The 21053-nt window shown below is 40.8% G+C and overlaps 1 protein-coding gene across 1 annotated transcript in view; it reads right to left on the reverse strand.

The window, feature by feature from the left end:
- The window catches only part of lrp1bb (low density lipoprotein receptor-related protein 1Bb), a 410377-nt gene that overhangs the window by 89830 nt on the left and 299494 nt on the right, over positions 1–21053 (reverse strand). The window contains exons 36-43 of the mRNA XM_035749708.2: positions 17978–18112; positions 17638–17767; positions 16798–16924; positions 16460–16611; positions 16043–16167; positions 12198–12572; positions 5363–5552; positions 3451–3655 (exon numbers count right to left, since the gene is read on the reverse strand). Of these exons, the coding sequence (XP_035605601.1) occupies positions 3451–3655; positions 5363–5552; positions 12198–12572; positions 16043–16167; positions 16460–16611; positions 16798–16924; positions 17638–17767; positions 17978–18112 (1439 nt within the window). The remainder of the gene's footprint in view (positions 1–3450; positions 3656–5362; positions 5553–12197; positions 12573–16042; positions 16168–16459; positions 16612–16797; positions 16925–17637; positions 17768–17977; positions 18113–21053) is intronic.

A 21053-nucleotide genomic window follows, 5' to 3' on the forward strand; every position in this document is an offset into this window, starting at 1 on the left:
TAGGGGTGGTATACAGAAGATAACCCTATTTGGTAAAAGACCAAATCCATATTATGGCAAGATCACCTCAAATAAGCAAAGAGAAATGACAGTCCATCATTCCTTTAAGACATGAAGATCAGTCAATACGGAACATTTTCATCCAGTGTTATTGCAAAAACCATCAAGCGCTATGATGAAACTGGCTCTCATGAAGACCGACACAGGAAAGGAATTACCTCTGGTGCAGAGGATAAGTTCATTAGAGTTAATTGCACCTCAGATTGCAGCCCAAATAAATGCTTCAGAGTTCAAGTAACAGGCACATCTCAAAATAATCTGTTCAAAGGAAACAACGGGACTCAGGCCTTCATGGTCGAATTGCAGCAAAGAAACCACTACTAAAGGACACGAATTAGAAGAAGAGACTTGCGCCAAAAAACACGAGAAGCCCGGTGGCACGCCCTGACCTTAGAGAGCCTTTTTATTTCTCTATTTGGATAGGTCAGGGTGTGATTAGGCTGGGCATTCTAGTTTTTCGTTTTCTATGTTGGCCTGGCATGGCTCCCAATCAGAGGCAGCTGTCCCACCTGTTAGGCAGCCTTTTCCCACCTGTTGTTTGTGGGATCTTGTTTTTGTGTAGCTGCCTGTGAGCAGCACAGAACGTCACGTTTAGTTTTTCTTCTGTTTTGTTTGGTGAGTTTCTTATATATTAAACATGTGGAATTCTACGCACACTGCGCCTTGGTCCAATCATTCAAACGATCGTGACACATGGACATTAGACTGTGGAAATCTGTCCCATGGTCTGATGAGACAAATCTGAGAGTTTTGGTTCCAACCGCTGTGTCTTTGTGAAACGCAGATTAGGTGAACGAATGATATATCTGCATATGTGGTTCCCACCATGATGCATGGTGGAGGAGTTGTGATGGTGTGGGGGGTGCATTGCTGGTAACATGGTCTGTGATTTATTTAGAATTCAAGGCACACTTAAGCAGTATGACAACCACAGCATTCTGCAGTGATACGCCATCCCATCTGGTTTGCCCTTAGTGGGACTATCATTTGTTTTTCAAAAGGACGATGACCGAGCACACCGCCAGGCTGTGTAAGGGCTATTTGATTAAGGAGAGTAATGGAGTGCTGCTTCAGATGATCTGGCCTCCACAATCACCCGACCTCAACCCAATTGAGATGGTTTGGGATGAGTTGAATCACAGAGTGAAGGAAAACACGTGCAAAACACGTGCTCAGCATATGTAGGAACTCCTTCAAAACTGCTGGAAAATCTGGAATCTGTTTGAGGGAATGCCAAGAGTGTGCAAAGCTGTCATCAAGGCAAAGGGTGGCTACTTTAAAATATCTAAAATATATTTGGATTTGTTTAACACTTTTTTGGTTACTACATGATTCCATATGTGTTATTTCATAGTTTTGATGTCTTCACATTATTATACAATGTAAAAAACTTGAATGACTAGTTGTGTCCAAACTTTTGACGGGTACTGTATATGTATGTTCTGAGTATATTGAACATAACAGCATAAGTACTATATTACTTGCAAAACTCATATATCTAAGCTCTCAATAATGTTTATAAGTATGTCAATTTATATGAAACTTCACAAAATGTAGTAATGTCTGATTATTCATGTTTGGGGGGGCAGGTAGCCAAGTGGTTAGAGCGTTGGGCCAGTAACCGAAAGGTTGCTGGATTGAATCCTCAGGCTGACAAGGTAAACATCTGTCATTCTGCCCATGAACAAGGCAGTTAGCCCACTGTTATCCAGTACGCCGTCATTGCAAATAAGAATTTCTTCTTAACTGACTTGAAAAAAAAGGTTACATTTTAAATTGAAACATCACATTCTTCAAAAGCAATTCAATTCAGAAAATTGTCATTATTTTGGGATTTGGGATGGTCATAAATCTTGAAAATCATATTCAGTGATCATATAGCCACATGCTTACCACCCTTGACTACCAGTTCTTAATTAGTATTCAGTCTCTTCACACCTAAAAGATTGTCTTTTCACTACCTGAATGTGTTAACATCTTATCCCCATCACATACTCAAGCGGGCTCTCTAGGCTTTCGTCAGCATGGTTAATGACACAACAGCTCCACTTAAAATGCCACAGTGGAGTGTGGAGGGCAAGTGGGCCTTTAGAGCTCACTGCTGTACTCTGTGTTCATCTCATGTCTGTCAGAGCAGAAGGGGGGAAAGGGGTGTCACACAGTCACAGTGTTAGGCTGTCAGGCTGTAATGACACTCCCAGATCACTGGGCTGGAGGAGCCATACAGTACAACTCTGCACCACCCTGCCCCCCTACCGCCCCGCATCACCTCCACACCATCACACATAATGGCAGGAAGCTCTCCCTCTCCCACCACTGCTCTGTTGATAATCCGTTAGCTCTGCTTAATTTTCACATTCTAATTGGGACAGTGACGGGCCCTCCCCCACAGGGCTCTTCTGTGTGAGATTTCATTAGCAGGAGAAAGACTACAGGCGGGGAACGCGGGAACCCAAAGGATGTGACTTTTGTGATGCACAACCCTGCTTTTACAAACATATGGGTAACAAATTGAGATGGGTCAAGGTCCTCAGTCACATAGATCTTGTCAAGCACAAATTTAAACTGTCGGCAAAGAGGAGAGCCAAATTATAATGTAATCCCTTACATGCTGGGGATACATATCCTGAATGTTCACCACTATGAATATATATTATGCATGGCACCTCTCACGGATAAATTTAGACCGACCCTCTTTCTGAGCTCCTTTACTTTTGAAGGGAAATGACTTCTATAATTAAGTAAACGATTCACTCTGTCTTTTGAGATATAATATATGAAAAGAATGCTGAGAGGTATTACAGAAGCTGTCCATTTGTATTATGGCTAAAATGCCATCAAGCTCAACAGGAATGGGAGATAATGTAACGGGTATAAAATTAGTCCCATCTCAGTTTAAGGGGACATAATACTTTGACATTTCAGCAGAGAATCATTGCCTTTGTGTCTACTATGTTTCAAATATAATTTCTCTCCTCCATAGAAAGCTACGGCCCATGACAACGTCCGAACACATGTTGGTTCAACAAGAAGTAATTGCCTTTTTGAACTGCCTATACATTTGGTCCTTAGTGAGATTCAATCAATACGTCTAAATTCTGTGGTCTTTTCTACAGACCAAGTCAAACAAGCTGCAGCATGTCATGCATGATAAGAGGGGACATTCATTAGAATGTGTTAATAAAATGCCACGATGTCATTCATTGTATGACTTAAGTTCAGCACTTACGGCTGCATTCCAGGACACAGATTAAACCTAGTCCTGGACTAAAAAGCATGCTTAATCTCCATTAAAAGTGCATCGTAATCCAGCCCATGGTGTAACATAGTGTAACTGTGATAGCATTAAGAGCGGCATACATATGGAATCCTCATGTTGGTCATACTCACATATCTGTGTGAGCCGTCGTAATCACACCTCTCTATTGTCCCCAGACTTCCATCAGAGAAGTAGATCTTCTCAGCTTTGTGGTCGATGGTGAGTCCGTTAGGAGTGAGAATGTCTGTGCTGACGATCACCTTCATGTTGTTTCCAGCCAGGGTGGACCTCATAATACTGGGACGCTGCTCGTTCCAGTTAGTCCAGAACATCAGGCTGAAATAAACATTCAAAAGCCTACTATTAACTAGATGGACATTTGAGAAACCACCTCAAAGAAGTCAGTTGACTGAGAACCGGAAAGATGGATAGTAAAAGTATGTTTTTTTTCTATTACTAGTCTTTTATCTCAAGTCTAAAAGCAATTTCCACCTTCACTGCAAACAGATGTAACCCAGATCCGATATCTCTTTATGCACATTTTCCCTCAGACATATTTACAACCACTCAGTGAGGAGGACAAAACAAATGTTCTCTGAAATTGAATCAGGGGAGTGTATGATGGCTTAAATAGGACTGCAATTGTAACTTGTCAAGCTCCTTGCCTTTCTTTGTAGGGTAAAATAAACACTAATCACGGTAAGAATTATTCATAGGCAGCCGTTCTATATTGCCTGTTGCTCTATCTGGTTGTGTCACTCCTGTTATCTAGTGATCCCATAACTCACGATGGCCTGCATGACCTGTCATCTGCTCCTTATTTTGTGTCGGCTGTGTTAGCATCGCCTTGCAGGAGCTACTGCAGCGCCCATCTCTGATAAGGCGCTGCCTCAGTTTCAGTTTTGCTACTCAATGAAACATTTACATTTCTTTGAGCTGACTACTAAGAATATTACAAATTACAATCGTGTGGGAGTGTAAATAAATGGAAGATCTATCTGAAGTAGGTTTTGCTAAATAAAATGAATCTGTGAATTGTATTGCAGTGTACAACAGTTATAGATACGATACTGAGCACTGAAAGTAGAGGGCTTATAGCCTCATTCAAACTACAAGAGATTGTTTCAAAGTTAAACAATCAATACTTTTGAAGTTCTTAGCAAAGGTTGAACTTGGAGATAGGCCTCGATATGGTTATCCTGGATCCTCCCTACAGTAGAATATGTTTACAACATTGAAAGTCTGTATTGATTCATAAGGGCTAGTAAGAATATGTCAGAGAGTGCTAATTTATTATAGCAGATGAAATTCAAATTAGCAGCATTCTGGAGTTTGTTTGAAAACTTGCCAAAATAAGAACTAAATGCATACACACTAAGATCAAGAGTTTAATTAGTTAGTGAACTCTGGGTCAGCATTCCGCGATAACCTTCTTGACGTTTAATTACCGTAGATTGAGACGTGCTTTTATTTCTTAATGGATATAACAGGAACATTTGTTAGTTATTGTGAAAGCACTGAGGGCAGTATTTCTTGAAATGGGAGTGTGTCAAACCAATTAGATGTCTCTCCTTCACTACACAGTGGAGATACAGTCTTCTCTACAGAACTGAATACATACTGTATGGGTCATGTACAATTATACTGATTGCTCTAACAAAAAGTCCACTGAGGTCTGTTTAAGAAATTAACTTTGTTAGATGGAATTGTCTTAAGACAGCAATACATTTCTCTCTGTCCAAGGAGGCATTTCTTGTGTTGTAATATGCACCCAATATGATTGTGAGCTTACATATCTGTTGAGCAAAGGCATACAACCATAGCCTCAGGCATAGAATGACATACTGCATCTGAAGTAGTAGCTACGGAACTACAGTTGGGTGGTATACAAATTCAGATATAATTTAGCAACAAACTATTAAAAAGACCAGCCTGGTCCCAGATGTGGTTGTGCTGTCTTGCCAACTCCTATGTTGTGACAATGACCATGGCAGTTGGCAAGACCAGGTTATTGGGAAACTGAGTAGAACCAGAACCACATACTTTTGGCACTCATTCAGGGCGAGGACATGGGGGTGGTCGTCTTCAGAGAGTGTGACCACAGCCTCTCTGCTAAAGGAACCGGGCCGACTTTGGTCCACGCTGTGCCTGGTGATGCTGGAGGTGGTTGAGCTGGTCCAGTACAGAGTGTCCCAGGCACGGTGGTACGCCAACCCCTCCACTGAACCCACATCTGGGGGGACACAGACATGAGCGTCACCATGATCATCCAACCATCCAGCCTCCACTAATTCATTGTAAATTCTAACATGTAATGGACTTGGCATTAATCAACTGGTAATACATGAAGTCCATTTGACTCTACTGATAAAGGTGGACAGAACTGAAGCCACTTCAGGGTGAACAAAGCCAATGATTTTTTAAATGAAATGTTGACTTGCACATACCACCATGCTTCTTTCATTTGCAGTGTTTCCCTACTCTGGTCCTCGAGTACCCCCAACAGCACACAATTTTGTTGCAGCCCCGGACAAGCACACCTGATCAACCCTTAATTAGTTGAATCGTGTGAGTTTGTCTGGGGCTACAACAAAAATGTGTGTTGTTGGGGGTACTTAAGGACTGAAGTTGGAAAACACTGGTGTAGGGAATTACAGCCATAAAGTTGAATTCATTGTAACTCCTGCGCACACACAATATAAACTCTGCACATTGTGTAATATAATGACAAATCCACCAATGTCACATTCACCTGTTCATTGGAAATACTTAAACCTGCAATGTGTAACTTTTTGGCCGACCCGACCAAATTCACATCGAAATGGGAGTTATAGATCTGTAATTTGCATTGAAAGCAAGTCTAAGACACTGTACATCTGTTCTATGTGCGCTATTTCAATGCTCCCTTTAAGTTTTGTTTTTGCGTCTTTAACTTGAGTTTTTTTACACAAGCTTCAAACAGCTGAAAATACAATATTTTTGGTTACTGAAAAGATATTTCACAGCAGTTTAGATGGTACAATTATTCTCTAAGTGCTTGTTTAGTCACATAAACTGAAATTGGGGGGACTATTCGAATTTTAGCAACCAGGAACCGGCTGATCGATTTCTGCATATTGCACCTTTTAAATGGAATATACGAGGCATTAATCAACCCGTAATACATGCAGTGCATCTGATGCCACTGGCACAGCTGATAGACAAGTCCAAACAAACATAATTCCAGGAAAATACGAAGTAAACTGAAATCCATATATCCATGCAGGGCATTGGGAAGTCTCTGCCAAAAACCGTTGTTGTTCATACATCAACTGAAAAAATATTGAGTTGACATATTCTAGGTGTCTCATTCATTGATTTAATTTATACTGTTATCTTAGTGAGCAGGGATATTTGAATGGCAATTCAATAGTGACCAAAAATACCAAATTAAATCAAGTAGATACAGCTAACTGTATGTGCTTGGCATGGAAATAGGGTTGCGTCAGAGTACATTTACATTTACATTTAAGTCATTTAGCAGACGCTCTTATCCAGAGCGACTTACAAATTGGTGCATTCACCTTATGACATCCAGTGGAACAGTCCAAGGACATGTTTGTCCTAACAGGACAAAGCACACATATTTCTGTCCTTGCTTTGCACTAAAACATCTGGCATTTTTACTGAACCATTGGTAAGGTGCTTGGATAAAACATGAACACCTTTATTATATCCTATAACTCCAACTCAATGGCACATGTACTCTACAATCTCCTATGGATGGAGTGCTTAATTGGTCTTAATGGTGAACATGTGATCAATTCTGGAGATACAGGCTGAATCCAGTGCTTTCTAGAAGCCATAAACCACACATACAGAATACTCAAGGTACTATCTGAGTCAGCTCGATTGCTAATTAATTGTTTGCAATAAAAGGCGACTGACAGCTTGGTTTTCTGGAAATCGTTGGGAATGGCCCGGGAGTAATTGATGGAGGACGTGGAGTTTCATTAAGGAAATATGGATGATTAACATCTTCACCCTTCTTCAATGACAGGGTAAGCAGTACAACTTTGTGGAGAAGAAGGAGAGAAGGGGGAGAACAGGGATAGGAGACAGAGGTAGAGAAGACAGTAAAGGAGACGGAGAGGGTGGAGAGGATGGAGACACTGAATTTGATAATTGTTTAGACGAATAACCAGAGTCCTGAATCCAACCAACAATGATGACCAGTGAGTAAAAAAATTTGCTAAGTTAAAATAAAGGCAATGGATGCTTTAGTGCTAAATGAATCACGCCAACTCTACACCTGAACAGGCTAGATAGAGGATAGAGGACAACCAATTACACAAAGAGGTGCATAGAAGGATATCAAACACATAGACCAACTTGACATTTGCCAGCCACATAACTTTCTTTATTCAGCACTTCTTTTAAAAATAACAATAGCTCCTCTTGGTCAAAGCCAAAATAAAAATCTCTCTCCAGTCACTCTGTCTGTCTGTCTGTCTGTCTGTCTGTCTGTCTGTCTGTCTGTCTGTCTGTCTGTCTGTCTGTCTGTCTGTCTGTCTGTCTGTCTGTCTGTCTGTCTGTCTGTCTGTCGCCAACAGTAGAACATGGTGGGGACGTGGATCAGTGGACTCCCACTGTTCTCCCAGAATGTGAGGGGTGAGTGAGTGACTTGAGCTCCCATCTCAGAGGAGACTTTAGAGAGAGGCAGAAGATGCTAAGCGTGCAGAACAGAGGCTTTCCCTGCTCATCTGCCTCCACTCAGCCTTATCTAGCCCAGATTGAGTGGGTTAGAGAGGGTGAGCGACAATGGCTCTGCTGCCTCTTCTCCTGCCATCTAGAATGATTGACTGACTGGCAGGCTAAAAAAAGGTCCTTGTGTTATGAATTGCATTATTTCACATTCTATATGAATTTATTTATTCAAGCCAAATAAAGATATTTTGAATTTATCTGTGGAAGATGCCATTTTCACAAGCCCCCATGTGTCCTATAAATGCACTTAATCCCCAAATATAATCCCCAAAACATAAATACCCTAAATACTCAGGTTTATTTTATGCAGCCGCTGTTTCTTGCAATACTGCTAACCTTAGCCAGCTAATCCTGTAGTGAAAGCTGCAAATGCTGCTCTGCTGGCCAGAGTGGTCAATATACCTTGTATCACTCTCTGTGGCCACTTATTTATGTTTTGGTTTAAATGTGGTGAAAATGAGAGCAGGGTAATTTTCTCTATCAATAGTAAGACCTAAAAAACATCCCCCATTGTAACCATCTTATTTGACAGTTAAATGGAACCCATTTAGGACAAGAAGAATAGAGGTGGCCATTACAATACTCTATACTTGGAGTATGCATTGAAGCCACACAATACATCAAGGGCACGGCCACTTTATTCTCCACAAATGGCTTTTCACAAATGGCTGCTGAGATGCAAGCTGCAAACCCTGATTTCACATCATACAGTAGGACCTTCACTTCACATCCTTGACTTAGAACCCTGCCCAGCAAACAAGGAACATTGCCAGAATGTTCTAGATAGTGTTTTATGTAACATTAGAATGATAACATCCCAAAAACATTCAGAAATGTTTTTTTAATGTTTGAAATTAAATATCCTTGTAATGTTCTCCTAAAATTCCCCAAAATGCACAACATCTGCAAAAACCACCAAAGAACATTCCCCAAAAGTTCTCATTAGATTTCCAGGTAATGCAATTACATAATGTACAGTAGCAGCAATGTTTTCCCAGCAAACCACATTTTGTTCTGTGCAAGTTCCCAGAACATTCGTTAGGTTGTGGCAAATGTTTTCAGAACACAAAAACTGTCCAGTCGTGTTGATGATTATACGTTTGCATAAAACATTTGCCTATTATTGCAAGAATGTCCCCACAACACATTTTATCTGTTCTTTAGCGGTTCACAGAATGCTTCATTAGGTTGTGGGAACAATCTGGTGGGAACATTGTGGGTACAAAACACAAAAAAACTGTCCAGTTGTGCGGATGATTATACAATGTTTCTTTAAGGGTGCAAAAAACATTCACCTGACGTTACAAGAACATTCCCAAAACAAAACATGTTATGTTCTTTAAAAGTTCCTAAAACATTTAATTATGGGGATATAACAGGATACGTTCCCAAAACACTAACACTTTCCAGTTGTGCTGACATTCAAATAACGTGCACAAAACACTCCTTTGATGTTGCAAGAATGTTGACAGAACAGGCTTTGAGTTCTTTAAAGGTTCCCAAAACATTTAATTAGGTTGTGGTAACAGTGTGGGTACATTACAAGAGATGTCTGGGATGTTGGAAGACTATTCTTGTGATATTCATGAAAGTTGCACAGAACATTCACACAATGTCCAAATAAGCCAGTTTTTATGATGTTCATAGCACATTTGTTTTAGGTTTAACATACTATTCCATTGACATACACACAATATACAGTACATTTGACCTTGTCTTGGAAGTCCTCAGAACATTTAAAGAATTTGGATTTTAGGACTGACTAGACAGTGATAGAGACACACATGGCATTTACATTTAATTCATAGGACATTTGAACATAATTTAAATCTTACACAAACAACCATATGTTTAACACTTTATTTATCCATATTTTGTTGTGTTACAGCCTGAATTCAAAATGGAATTATTTTCTTACCCATCTACACACAACACCTCATAATAACAAGTGACAAACATGTTTAGACATTTTTGCACTTTTATTGTAAATGGAATACAGAAATCGAATTTACATAAGTATTTACTCCCCTGAGTCAATACTATGTAGAACTACCTTCAGCAGTGATTAGTCTTTCTGGGTAAGTCTCTTAAGAGCATTCCACACCTGGATTTGCAACATTTGCCAAATATTATTTTCAAAATTCTTAAAGCTCTTTCAAGTTGGTTGTTGAGCTAGACAACCATTTTCAGGCCCTGCCATAGATTTTCAAGTCAATTTGGCCTTGTGTTTTAGGTTATTGTCCTCCCGAAAGGTGAATTATTATCCCAGTGTCTGGTGGAAATCAGACTGAACCAGGTTTTTCCTCCAGGATTTTGTGTTTAACTACATTACGTTAATTTTTTATCCTGAAAAACTCCCCAGTCCTTAACAATTACAAGCATGCCCATAACATGATGCAGCCACCAGTATGCTTGAAAATATGGAGAGTGGTACTCAGTAATGAGTTGTATTGGATCTTCTTTATTTATGTTTACCCATCTACCATTAGGTGACATTCTTTGTGAGTCATTGGAAAATCTCGCTAGTCTTTGTGGATTCATCTGTGTTTCAAATCCACTGCTTGACTGAGGGACCTAATTGTATGCGTGGGGTACACCAATGAGGTAGTCATTCAAAATTCATGCAGCTTACTATGTGACATGTTAAGTGCATTTTTACTCCTGAACTTATTTATAGGCTCAATACATTTCAGCTTTTAACTTAATTAATTTGTAAACATTTTGAAAAACATACTTCCACTTTGACATTATGGGGTATTGTGTGTAGGCCACTGACAAAACATCTCAATTTAATGTATTTAAAATTCAGGCTGTAACACAACATGTGGAAAGTCAAGAGGTGTAAATATTTTCTGAAGACACTGTAGCCATGGCAGTATGGTCAATCAGGAATGCCATGATTCCTTCTTTGCCTTCATAGACATCAGTAACCCAGGGAAATACTGGTAACTGGGTTATTCACCATCACTTCACCCATCCTCTTCAGATGCTGCGTACTTCCACTATCCAAAACTATGAGTTCTGATCTAGGATCACTTTTGCTTTTCAGATAATAAAAATAAGACTGGGAGGGATCATATCAAGCATCCTAAAGTAGGAATTATATCGGGTGCGTTTTTGAAGTTTAACAGTCAATTTATATACAATGTTATTTTTTTTTACAGTTAGCCTGAATTCTGCATCTCAGACTGGATTTATAAATCTGGACAAACAAAAGGCATCTCTGTTAGTAGATTATATCTGAGCCTCAATTTCACAGTTGTTTAAAAAAAAATAAAAAAAATCTTCAGCTTTGCAGCCAGATCATTAAACCTCTGCACAACCAATGGATATCTGTGGTATTGTTGGGGGTTTTCTCAGTCTAATTATGATCAATCAGGAAAATGTTTAGCTAGGACTCCGGTACACAGCCGGGAGCGCTACAGTACAGTAGGTGACGGTAATGCAACATAACATTGGATGCCAACCGGAGATAAATCCACAGAAAAAGAGGTGACAACGGTAGCCAGCTAGCTAGGGCAACGGTGGACAGTGTCCTTTTCTCCTGCCTGTCAGGCACAGTTAGTTAACTAGGACTCCAGTAAACAGCAAATGGGAAAGGTAGCTAGCTAACACAATAGTACTGTACTTCGCCACTGAAAAGCTCAGATAATACTTTTTTTGCCCTTTTGACCCACATTTTAATTGCATAGACAATCAGGAAAAAATGTAGTGTATCAAAAGACTCACAAGCATGAAGATGGCGTGCTCAATGGGGGGCGTTTATGCACTAACCAATGGGATGCTCGAGGAGGGGCGTTCATGCAGGAACCAATGGGATGCTCGAGGGGGGTTCATGTCGAATTGTGGGCCGAAATCACAGACTATTGGCATGACTGGACACTGTTTGTGCCATGAGAACATTTGCCGTGATATAATGAATGTTCTGGGAACTATTACAGACCCAATTTTGGTTTGCTGGGTGCATTACAACAAGATCAATATTTTGAGGGAAAAAATGAATGTACCTCAAACTTATACAAATATGTGTTCTGTAAGGCATAAACGTATATGCACTTGTAAATAAACAGACATGCATTAAATTCAAAATATAAAACATCAATCCAAAACGATTTTAAAAAACAGCACTCACTTTCAGCTATGACAGATTGTCCTGTCCAGTCGTCATTAATCATCTGGATATTCCCAAAATGGATGTCGCTGAAGAAGATGCGATTGGTCCCTCCACCGGTTTTCTGGCGGTAATCAAAGGTCAGCGCTATGACATTCTTGAAGTAGGCGGGCCTCTCGAAGGGCTGGACGGGTGAGTTGAGGTCGCTCTCGTCTGAGAGGTGGATGCTCTTCAGTAGGGTTCTCTCAGAATAGAGCAGGTAGCCCTCGTAGCGCTCACAGGCGAAGCCATCTTCTGCCAGGTGGCCATGGGCACAGGAACAAGTCCTACGTCCGCTACCCAGGTGAAAGCAGAGCTGCTGACAGCCTCCGTTGCTCCTGGCACATGGGTTGGTACCTATTGTGGCAGAGACAAACACTGTGTTCAAGACTTATTCTACATCCGTTTACTTTCCACTTAGTTTCACGGCTATGAAGTTATCATTGCTATGATCATTTTTACTGTAGTGCCAAAATTAGAAGTGCTAGTGTGAGATATATATATATATATACAGTGCCTTGCGAAAGTATTCGGCCCGCTTGAACTTTGCAACCTTTTGCCACATTTCAGGCTTCAAACATAAAGATATAAAACTGTATTTTTTTGTGAAGAATCAACAACAAGTGGGACACAATCATGAAGTGGAACGACATTTATTGGATATTTCAAACTTTTTTAACAAATCAAAAACTGAAAAATTGGGCGTGCATGTGCTCAATTGGATTCAGGTCTGGGGAATGGGCGGGCCAGTCCAAAGCATCAATGCCTTCCTCTTGCAGGAACTGCTGACACACTCCACCACATTGTCTTGCATTAGGAGGAACTCAGGGCCAACCGCACCAGCATATGGTCTCACAAGGGGTCTGAGGATCTCATCTCGGTACCTAATTTTACACCTGCATTGTTTGCTGTTTGGGGTTTTAGGCTGGGTTTCTGTACAGCACTTTGAGATATCAGCTGATGTACGAAGGGCTATATAAATAAATTTGATTTGATTTTGATTTGATTTAATGACAGTCAGGCTACCTCTGGCGAGCACATGGAGGGCTGTGCGGCCCCCCAAAGAAATGACTGACACACCATGACTGACCCACCGCCAAACCGGTCATGATGGAGGATGTTGCAGGCAGCAGAATGTTCTCCACGGCGTCTCCAGACTCTGTCACGTCTGTCACATGTGCTCAGTGTGAACTTGCTTTCAGTTGTGAAGAGCACAGGGCGCCAGTGGCGAATTTGCCAATCTTGGTGTTCTCTGGCAAATGCCAAACGTCCTGCACGGTGTTGGACTGTAAGCACAACCCCCACCTGTGGACGTCGGGCCCTCATACCACCCTCATGGAGTCTGTTTCTGACGATTTGAGCAGACACATGCACATTTGTGGCCTGCTGGAGGTCATTTTGCAGGGCTCTGGCAGTGCTCCTCCTGCTCCTCCTTGCACAAAGGCGGAGGTAAGGGTCCTGCTGCTGGGTTGTTGCCCTCCTACGGCCTTCTCCACGTCTCCTGATGTACTGGCCTGTCTCCTGATAGCGCCTCCATGCTCTGGACACTACGCTGACAGATACAGCAAACCTTCTTGCCACAGCTCGCATTGATGTGCCATCCTGGATCAGCTGCACTACCTGAGCCACTTGTGGGTTGTAGACTCCGTCTCATGCTACCACTAGAGTGAAAGCACCACCAGCATTCAAAAGTGACCAACACATCAGCCAGGAAGCATAGGAACTGAGATGTGGTCTGTGGTCACCACCTGCAGAACCACTCCTTTATTGGGGATGTCTTGCTAATTACCTATCATTTCCACCTGTTGTCTATTCCATTTGCACAACAGCATGTGAAATGTATTGTCAATCAGTGTTGCTTCCTAAGTGGACAGTTTGATTTCACAGAAGTGTGATTGACTTGGAGTTACATGGTGTTGTTTAAGTGTTCTCTTTATTTTTTCGAGCAATGTATTTTATAAATTGTAGAAAAAGTGAACACATCAAACCTATGAAATAAAACAAATGGAATCATGTAGAAACCAAATAATTGTTAAACGAATTAAAATATATTTTATATTTGAGATTCTTCAAATAGCCACCCTTTGCCTTGACTACAGCTTTGCACACTCTTGGCATTCTCTCAACCAGCTTCATGAGGTAGTCACCTGGAATGCATTTCAATGAACAGGTATGCCTTGTTAAAAGTACATTTGTGGAATTTCTTTCCTTCTTAACACGCTTGAGATAAAAAAAATGTGTCGTGACAAGGTATGAGTGGTATACAGAAGAGCCCCATTTGGTAAGAGCCCCATAGCCCAATTTGGTAAAAAAAAACAAGTCCATATTATGGCAAGAACAGCTCAAATAAGCAAAGAGAAATGACAGTCCATCATTACTTTAAAACATGAAGGTCAGTCAATAGGGAAAATTATAAGAACTTTGAAAGTTTCTTCAAGTGCAGTCGCAAAAACCATCAAACGCTATGATGAAACAGGCTCTCATGAGGACTGCCACAGGAAAGCAAGACCCAGAGTTACCTCTGTTCATTAGTTCATTAGAGTTACCAGCCTCAGAAATTGCAGGTCAAATAAATGCTTCACAGAGTTCCAGTAACAGACACATCTCAACATCAACTGTTCAGAGGAGGCTTTGTGAATCAGGCCTTCGTGGTGAAATTGCTGCAAAGAAACCAGTATTTATTTAACCAGTCAAGTCAGTTAAGAACAAATGACTGCCTTACCCGGTCAAACTCGGACAACGCCCTATGGGACTCCCAATCACAGCCGGATGTGATGCAGTCTGGATTTGAACAAGGGTGACACCGCTTGCACTAGGATGCAGTGCCTTAGACCGCTGCACCACTCGGGAGCCCTAAGAAGAGACTTGCTTGGGCCAAGAAACACGAGCAATGGACATTAGACCAGTGGAAATCTGTCCTTTGGTCTGATGAGTCCAAATGGAGATTTTTGGTTTCAACCGCAGTGTCTTTGTGAGACGTGGTATGAGTGAACAGATGATCTCCGAATGTGTATTTCCCACGGAAAAGCATGGAGGAGGTGGTGTTATGGTGTGGAGGTGCTTTGCTGGTGACACGGTCAGTGATTTATTTTGAATTCAAGGCACACTTAACCAGCATGGCTACCACAGCATTCTGCAGCGATACGCCATCCCATCTGGTTGGGCTTAGTTGGATTATCATTTGTTTTTCAACCAGACAATGACCCAAAACACACCTCCAGGCTGTGTAAGGGCTATTTTACCAAGAAGTAGAGTGATAGAGTGCTGCATCAGATGACCTGGCCTCCACAATCACCCAACCTCAACCCAATTGAGATGGTTTGAGAGGAGTCTGACCGCAGAGTGAAGGAATAGCAGACAACAAGTACTCAGCATATGTGGGAACTCCTTCAAGACTGTTGGAAAAGCATTCCAGGTGAAGCTGGTTGAGAGAATGCCAAGAGTGTGCAAATCTGTCATCAAGGCAAATGGCTATTTGAAGAATCTCAAATAAAAAAATATCTTTGGATTTGTTTTTCGTTACTACATGATTCTATGTGTTATTTCATAGTTTTGATGTCTTCACTATTATTCTACACTGTAGAAAATAGTAAACAAAGAAAAACCCTTGAATGAGTAGGTGTTCGAAAACTTTTGAACGGTAGTGTTGTCACTTGTGTATAGTACTATACATGCACTGTCTGTAACTGCAGTTCAGTATTTCCCTTGTGCTAGATGGCTCCCAATTGATTTTGACCAATACATACTGTAGATTAGGAAATGAAACAATGCTGCTGCTGATGGTGATTGGTGAGAATCAAAAAAGAGCATTAAGTTGAAACCTTAACCTTTCTCCCGGCCTCTATTGAAGACTGTCACATCCTTCAGGTTGACCCCGAGACCACTTCTCATGGTGACTGCCTCACTGGCTTCACTTTTGAAGCCTCTCCGGATAGAACCGTTGGAGTGAGCTCTGAGGACAGAGAGAGAGAGAAAAGTTTAAAAAAGTAATCAAGGACACTTTCTTCTTAATTCTTTTATGATTCTTAAAAGTACTTATCAATGGCACTTTATCATACAGAAATGTCATTGATAATGACATTGAGGTATGCTAGTACATTTACATAAATATGGTGCCCCTCATGTAAAAAAAATCTCCGCTGAGGTTCTCCACACTGAGACCTCTGGGATGAAGGGTTAATACCAGGTTAGATGATCAGACTTTACAGCCCAATCTGTGTGCATATAAGGAAATATTAAATTACCTGTCAGACCAGTAGATGTAAGCTCCGAACACGGCCACAGAAAAGAGGTCTACGTTGGCCGCTGACAGTACAATCTCCCTGCTCTCACCCGTCTCAAGGTTGATCCTCTCTATCTTGTCGGTGCGGGCGTCACACCAGTATAATCTATTTTCCTGGAAAGTAATTTGAAAATGCACATCACCAAACTATCCCCCTATCCTCTTATGGGGTACATTGGGTACATTATATCCACACAAAGAAGGATGAGGTTAAGATGCGGGTATGAAACTACTTTAGGATGAGGTGGATGGATCAGAGCTAATAGGACATGTATGATCAGGAGGTGTCTGGTACTGTACCTCATAGTCTATGGAGATCCCATTGGGCCAGGCAATGCCAGAGTTGACCAGGGTGACCTGATCGGAGCCGTCTAGACGGGCTCGACCTATGCAGGGGCTCTGGCCCCATTCTGTCCAAAACAGATACCTGAGACAGATAGATAGAGGGAGAGAGCGAGAGGGTGGAGAGAGAGAGAAAAAGAGAGGGCAGAGTGGCAAACCCAGAAACATTATTAACATCCAACTGGTTGGACAATTGGAACAGATCTGAAAGGACAAATTGTGTGATCTAATGTGATACCAAAGTTATCAGAGGCTATGCAAGTGAAATCATATATTGTTACAATTTCGTTCCCCACAAAGCTCTTCTTACAGTAGGCATTTCACACCGTGTCATCACCAGATCATCAAAGTTTAGTGGCAAACTTAAAATGAATCCTACTCCACTACACAAAACAAACATCAATGCAGGGGACATGTTCGACTGGTAAGCCTACTGACATCAGTTGGCCTTCATCTGCTACATGATCTATTTTCAGTCCAGAAACAGCAGTATGACCCAATGATTATTATCCAGCAACATCTTGATCTCTTTCTGGAGGTGGTCAAGGCTGTCTGACTCATTTCACTCCCTGCTGGTCAAAAACATTTCCATTTCCTCTGCCCATTTTCAACTTTATCTCATCTTAGTGACTGTCTGTCTGTTACCCATTCATCTTTCACACACACACACACACACACACACACACACACACACACACACACACACACACACACACACACACACACACACACACACACACACACACACACACACACACACACACACACACACACACACACACACACACACACACACACCCTTTCTGTGGATGAACAGCGATGGCTCTAGGTTGGTCAAGTCCCTCGGAGATGACTACTGAACGGTAGGCACCACTAACACGGGCAATCTCTATGAGGTTGAAACCATGGTCTGTCCAGTAAAGGTTACCTGTGGGAGGAACATAAAGATACTGGTATTAGAGTTGTATAAAGAACAGTTGTATAACAGACAGTGTTACAATAGTTTTAATGCATACCGTTATTTATGCAAGTTAGTCACATCGAGATAAAATCTCAGGAAATGTTTGATGAAGGTACCCACATAGGGCCGCTTAAAGTAAGAAGACATTTTGTACATTTTACAGAAGACGATACTGACCAGCGATCCAGTCCACTGCGATGCCCTCTACCCTGCTGATGCCCGTAGTAATGATGTCCTCCCTCCAGGTCTGATCCCTCTTGGCTCTGGAGATTGTGTTCAGGCCCATGTCTGTCCAGTACACTGTGTCATTACCTGTGGAATGGTAAGAAACAAAGTAAGAAAAATAACTGAACTGCACACTTGTGGTATTCTAAAGTATATTAGTTGGTGCATAGACTGCAAACTTTTGGTATTCTTTAGTAGTCATGCGTAGACTTGAGCTCGTCAGTAATAATTTTCACCTCAATTCCAAGTGTGTGGACCTGATCTTTTTGTACTATTGTGGAAAATGTAGGCACATAACATAGCCTCCCTATTAATGTTAGTGCTTTTTATGGAAGTAAGCTTATTATTATTACAACTACATGCTCCATTTCACAAAATGGGGATGTAAATTATGATTATTGTTCACATATCCATTCAGACCTTATTTCCTTGTTGAAATGCAACATCGGGACATGAAAAGGCTATTGTATACCAGGTTTTATTGGAAAACAAATTGCATATGTAAAACATTGCATCTAAAATGTTATGATCCTTTCTGATTATAACTCTATTTCATATACGACAGAATGAAATACAAAGTCATTCATTTCCGAGTCCAGCCTTAGAGCCTTAAGTACATTTCGTTATTTGCCTGTCAGTTCAGTGGGCCCAGGTTGTTGGGAGGATAGGCAGCGCTATGTGTTTATTTGCACCCTCCTGTTTATACAGAATTCACACTCCGTTAACACATATCTTACATGTGACAGGATCCAGCTGGAAGGCTTTCATCTTTTTTACGCACCAATGACCTGCTTCATAATGATATGCAAATTGTATGTGTGAGCTATCCACCGCTGCTGTTGCTGGTTGACTCTGTGCTTAGCTGTGTGTTTGCATGGTCACCTGTATAACAGCAGCAAAGGGGAGGGTAACGAAGACCTTATGCACACAAAAGCCTACGTTTTTAGCTTTAGACTAGTTTCCTAATTTCCTAAAATGCAAGCTGTCGCACATCAAGATTACCATTGACATTCAGGGTCTCTGAGACATTTCTGACATCCACTTCCTTTGAGCTTTCCGTACTGTGAGAACTGCTGCCTGTGTTGCACACTTATTTTCTGCCAAAACCTTCATTCCACTGGACACACCACGTCATTTCAACGTGGATAATTGGGTAATATTTGGTTGAGACGTTGATCAATGAGGTTACAACCGATATTCACCCACTCAAAAAGAAAGCCAAAAGTTAGTTGAATTTCCAATGTGTATCACCAGGCTTTCAACCAAATTCCAATGGAAAAACAATGTCAGATTTCTGGTTTAGTCGTCACCCAAATGTCTATCACTGCGCTTTCTAGACAACCATTTCAAAGCCCAGCAAAAAGTTCAAATGGGACTACGTCAGATATATTGTTTACAACAGATTAATGTGTCCTCAATGTGCTTCATGTAATAGCACAACCACATGATCTGGATTGCAGTTGAGATTACATTAAAAGTACATGGTTCAAGTGATCAATGCGATTATTATTACATCATTTGTGAAGATCTCCACAGACCTGCGACGACCTACGCATGCTATCTTGAACATGCACGCTTTATATAACTATATAAACATACATTTATATTTACAGTAACCTCAAAATGTGGCCATGTTACTCATTTGAAGTTTGAATGTTATATTAGTTTGGAAGATGGCCTTAACTTTAGGCTATTTACTGTATTACAAAAGTAATATTGAATTGTGTTTGGTTGACGACAACCAAATTTCAACATTTAAGGAGATGTATTTAATGCTTAGACAGTTCCATCCAAGCCATTGGCTTAATTACATTCTTTCATTTATTTTTGGGGTTGAGTTGGAAATGTGAATCCCATTATCATTTGTATACTTGTCAACAAGTTAATAGGCTACTCATTGTACTTCAAAATTGATATTAAAATGTGTGTTTGGTTGAAAACGCAACCAAATATCAACATTTGCAGGAGATTTATATTCTGCTTGGATTGTGCCATCTGTGCCACTGATTTAACCTGACTTTAATTCCATTTGGATTACAAATTAATAATTGATATGTTGGATTCACGTCTCCATCGCAACCAGAAATCTAAGTTGACAACCAAAAACAATATCACGAAATATAGTTACATTTGAGATTAATCAGAGCTTGAAACCCTTGGCCTATTGTATTGTCTATTTTTAGTTGAATTTTGGGTTGAATTATAATAATAGCTGTTGATGACTTTGCAAATACTATTTAGGCCTAAATAACATCATTGATGATGCGTATATGAGTGATAAAGTATGGCCACATTTAATTTGCTCTGGTAAAATTACTTTGATAGCAACAGTGAATCTACAGTATTTTGTTTTTAAGTGGAGCTCTCTCAACAATCATTCTCATGACAGCACATTAGTAATATTTAGTGACAAATATAGCTAAGCAGGGTTTGGTTAAAATCCTGGATGGGAGAACAAAGATTAGCTGTATATAGATACATTTTTTCTTCTATATATCGTTGAAGATCTGACATTGTTTTAGAGGTAAAAATTCAACATATTTTAAACAAAGTTTGTCTACGTTGAAATGTGGTTAGCATTATGACGTCCTCTGGTTAAAATTTCACCCTGAAAACAAAAGTTTACAATCCTTTTTCCAAATCAAATATATTTGGTGTCCACATCACCAACAACCTATCATGGTCCAAACACACTAGGACAGTCGTGAAGAGGGCACGACATGGCCTATTCCCCCACAGGAGACTGAAAAGATTTGGCTATGGGTCCTCAGATCCTCAAAAAAGGTTCTACAGCTGCACCATCGAGAGCATCCTGACGGGTTGCATCACTGCCCTGTATGGAAACTGCTCGGCCTCCGACCGCAAGGCACTATAGAGGGTAATGCGCACAGCCCAGTACATCACAAGTTTCCTGCCATCCAGGACCTCTATACCAGGTGGTCAGAGGAAGGCCCTAAAAATTGTCAAAGACTCCAGCCACCCTAGTCATAGACTGCACAGAAAGCGATACTGCCAAGTCTATGTCCAA

The sequence above is a fragment of the Oncorhynchus keta genome, chromosome 34, assembly GCF_023373465.1.
Source record: "Oncorhynchus keta strain PuntledgeMale-10-30-2019 chromosome 34, Oket_V2, whole genome shotgun sequence".
NCBI lineage: Eukaryota > Metazoa > Chordata > Actinopteri > Salmoniformes > Salmonidae > Oncorhynchus > Oncorhynchus keta.